General features: G+C 41.0%; 1 protein-coding gene across 1 annotated transcript; it reads right to left on the bottom strand.

Annotated features, from left to right (window-relative positions):
• Positions 1–246: 246 nt before the first annotated feature.
• LOC128238794 (uncharacterized) lies at positions 247–3129 on the bottom strand. Its single transcript, XM_052955046.1, has 3 exons — positions 2326–3129; positions 1706–2065; positions 247–1329 (listed from the first exon to the last, which is right to left on the bottom strand). Exons 1-3 carry the CDS (start codon positions 2515–2517, stop codon positions 577–579), a joined length of 1305 nt encoding a protein of 434 aa, XP_052811006.1. The 5' UTR covers positions 2518–3129; the 3' UTR covers positions 247–576.
• Between the last annotated feature and the right edge of the window lie 918 nt (positions 3130–4047).

Below are 4047 nucleotides of genomic sequence, written 5' to 3'. Positions count from 1 at the left end.
CTTAATACGGCGCTTCGCTTCGCTCGCTTGTATTAAATTTGGTTATTTTTCCATTATATGAACTATAACCTACACGTATAGGACAAGTTGCGGTAGCAGACATCTCTTCATAAGGTCGAACGTTTTAACTACCAGAACACAACGCTCACTTTTAATTGATTAATTGTTTAGGGGCTGAAGAAAAATATTAAATTTTAGAATACATGTATTCTTAAGTAATTGCTACCAGCATGACCAGCCTTGTTTTGTTATAACAATACACATTTAAGTTCAACTTTTAATACTGACAGAAACCTACATAATAACAGGGTTATTTTGCCTTATGCCAAAAGTAAGCTAATTAAGTTTCTAAGTAAGATAAATTGCTATCCAAACAAATTTTACGAACAGTTTACATTGATTTACTTAAGAAGACTCAACAGTCAACAGTAATATTTATCAAGAATGAGGCTATTTAACCTTTATTCAAAGTAAAAACCAAAACGTCGAAAAACTAAATTCACAATGCACATAAACTTGAGTAAAATCACATCATCAAATCACTTGGCTGGTTCAACCATTTTCCAGTTACTTTGTTCAGTCCTTGGGTGCGTCATGCATCTCCTGGGTTAGGATGGGGGAACTATTTGGTGTCGAGACCATATCCATAGCCTGGCGGATGATAGATGCAGTCGTGGTTGGGGTTTCTATGGCGGGTGTAATGGACCTGTAAGCACATGTAGGCTGTTGCAAGATTGCCTGCACATTTGGTGGTTGCAGGTGAGTAAAACTTTTCAGCAGTGGTGTAAGATGGGCTGGTGGTGCAGATGCAGCTATATTGGTAGCTAGCTGAAAATCCTGCTGCATGTGATCCTGTTGCTGAAACTGATTCTGCTGCCATGCTGAGCCGAACGCCGCTGATATGGGAGCCTGTCTTCTGTATATAGATGATGTAGGAGCGGGAGGGACAGGCATGGCAAAAACTGGATCTGCTATCTGTTGACCTACATGCCCTGCTGCCTCTTGGGTGGCTAGTCGTCTCTTCTCCTCTTGGCTTTCCTCCGCAAGGTCCAGAGCCAGCCTTGTTGCACGTGTGACAAACACATTCATTCTCTGCTGGTCCATTTGGCGCATCAAATACACCAAAAACTGGCCAGTGTGTGCTGCTGGATCTTGCGCAACTGTGATGGCACCACGCACGGACTCCAACTCGGACGTCAATGAGGACAGTACACGCGCTGCTTTGGGACGGCAACCAGATACTGCTGATGTAGAGGGTGCTGACGAATCGGAGGCGGCGACATCATCCTCTGTCTCCTCCAAGACAAGTTCCTTTCTCTTCTCCGCAAACTGCAAATATAGAAAGTACACAGAATAAATACAGACTTTTAAGAAGGTGCCCCGATGGCAGAGAGGTTAACGCCTTGGACTGCGAATCCTGTGTCATGTGTTGGCTTGAGTTTGAATCCCGGCTCTGAAATGAACTTTTCAGAAATGTTGTATGGTATTTCTCTTGCACAAGACTTAAAACATAGGTCCACATATGGCCTTGTATAATAGAGATATGGCCTTAGCTGTCGTTAAATCCGAGTCAAACTTAGGCAAAAAAACTGAACTCCCTTTTATACCATTAAAATTTAGAAATAATTTAATGCTTGATTACGTATATTTCTTTTAAGTGTATACACATGATTTATACAGGATTTTTATTACTACATGTACTTACTTTGGATCCCCTCTGAGTTCGCAGCTGTACCAGATAAGGGCGCAGGAATTCAAAGTTGTCCAAAATCCACTGTTGCCTTGCTGTGCGCTCTCCAGCACCAGATCCAGATTTGTTGGTAAGCTTAATTAGTTTCGAATACTGTGTTCTCATATTCGTGTACCAGATTGACGACAGGTCTCCAGGTTTGAGGCCCAACTCTGCCTCTTTCGCGGCCCATGTACTGTTCTTCTTCTCCTTATACTTGAATCCTGCGGATGATTTGTCGAAGAGGAACGAGTTCTCTCTTAACCACGCTACAAGGTCATCTTCTTCATCTTGCGTGAGTGTACGATGTAGTGTCTTCCGGGGCCTGATATCAGTCTGTAAACATTAAAAGTATACTTATGAATAACAAGGAAACTTCCAATTATGTTTGTTATTTTGCGCCTAAAATATTGCCGAAAAAAACATATACATGTAGAGTACTAATTGTAAAAATACATGACAAACATAGCAGTGTGTTATGATAAAATAAACAAATTATGCATTATATCCTTATAAACACTTGACACACAAAATATAAGTCTAATGACAGTTGTTTGTTCGTATTCGAAGGGAAAGCAAAATCAAAAGCTTAGTACCTCTATCTCAGGAGAAGTCGGACGTTCTTCTACTTGCTCTTTTCTGGTTTGCTCGGCAGAAGAGTCAGTAGGGGGTATAGGCGACTCATTACTCTCTTCCTGGGTGGGTTCCACGATTTCAGGCTGAGGCGCAGCAACTGCACATTTACTCGCAATTGTACTGCCTATCGGCCTTTTGCCTTTTCTCGGCATCTTTAGTTTGTAGTAGAAATGGCTTGGCTGAAGATGTTTTAACAGATATTGGTTTGCTAAAGATGTTATATCTTCAGCGTCCAAACAACTTATGAGACACTGGTCAGCACGCTTTTCTTGCTTTAGTCACGTGAGCTCGTGTATGGTCGAACAGTGATCGGGGTTTGATCGTGTGCGGTCGTGTGTGGTCGTGGAGTAGTCGGGTAGCAGTCTTGATAATCTGGACAAGAGATCGAACAGAGATCTACTTAATCGGGATGCGATCGTATATTACTCGAGTAGAAGTCGAGAAGATCGGTTACAGATCGGGTAAAAGATGTCAATCCGACCAAACAAGATCGCTACACGATTGTTTCTCGATTAACTCGATCTTCAACTCGATCAATACACGATCGCTTCCCGAGCTCTTCTCGACCGCTTGGCTACACGATCGCTACACGAATTTTTTTGACATGTCAAAAAAATTCGGGTAGAAAGCCCGAGCGATGCCGACCAAGGTAGACCTCCCCGACCACTCCCGATCAATCATGCCGACCTACCCAGACAAGTACCCGATCGCTTGATCGGGCTTGATCGAGTTGATCTGATCGGCAGTGGGAGCCCAGCTTAAACGACATCTGATCTAAGCTTTTTGCAAAGGTTAGTACAATAACTTTTTCTTTACAATAGTCTTGCAAAGGATATGTCTACTCTTGCAAAAGATATGTTAATTGAAATCATTGAAAGAAATAAAGCATTTGCTCATAACCAGCCAAAGCTCCATTTCAAACATTGTTTCAATTTATTCGAAAGGTCAAGGTCACAGTGACCTTGAATGATAAAAGGTTGTATGAGTGAAACTCAACAATGTCTGCACCCATGGCCCTCAAACCTGACATGGAGGTGGGGCTTGACCAGTAGATGACTCCTATTGTGTTTTTTTTATGGGGGGGGGTCATTGGAGCAAGGTCAAAGGTCAAAGTGACCTTGAATGATAAAAGGTCCGAGTGATAACTCATCAATGCCTGCACCCATCAGACAACGCGAAAACTTTTTCTTCTTCACAGGACATTGCGACAGGTAAACACTGAAAGTTTACCTGTCGCACCAAATTTTTACCTGTCGCAATGTTACAAACAGTATTCAGTTACATCAGTCTAAACCTTGATTTAAAGCCTCTTTTTTAAATAAGTTTTGTAATTCCCCATTATAACAGGTTTAGATCTTTTTGGTTAGATTTGTCCTACAGTACTATAATAAATAACAAAAAAACCTAAACATCATGTAAAAAAATCAATATTCGGATCTTATGTCATAATTTTTTTCTTCTCTTGCCTCCCAAAAAAAACTCATCTGGTTCGTCTACCCATGGAACAGCTTGATATTACTCTTTTAATTCATCTCTAAATTAAAGATACAGTACAGTTATAAAATGTAACGAATTGTACTACAAGTCAAACTCAGGCAAAACATTTATGTAAAAACGAAAGTAGAGTTCTTGTTATTGGCAATGTTAAACAGAGCGGAAAGAAAGTCAGCTCGGTATTTAAA

This window comes from Mya arenaria, chromosome 6, assembly GCF_026914265.1.
Source record: "Mya arenaria isolate MELC-2E11 chromosome 6, ASM2691426v1".
In the NCBI taxonomy this organism is placed as follows: Eukaryota; Metazoa; Mollusca; class Bivalvia; order Myida; family Myidae; genus Mya; species Mya arenaria.
This window is presented reverse-complemented; position numbering and strand designations above follow the sequence as displayed.

Coding starts and splice junctions, on each gene's coding strand:
- LOC128238794 (XM_052955046.1), bottom strand. CDS start 2,517: ATGCCGAGAAAAGGCAAAAGGCCGATAGGCAGTACAATTGCGAGTAAA. Junction 2,066..2,325: donor CGACTTCTCCTGAGATAGAG/GTACTAAGCTTT, acceptor TAATGTTTACAG/ACTGATATCAGGCCCCGGAA. Junction 1,330..1,705: donor GAACTCAGAGGGGATCCAAA/GTAAGTACATGT, acceptor CTATATTTGCAG/TTTGCGGAGAAGAGAAAGGA.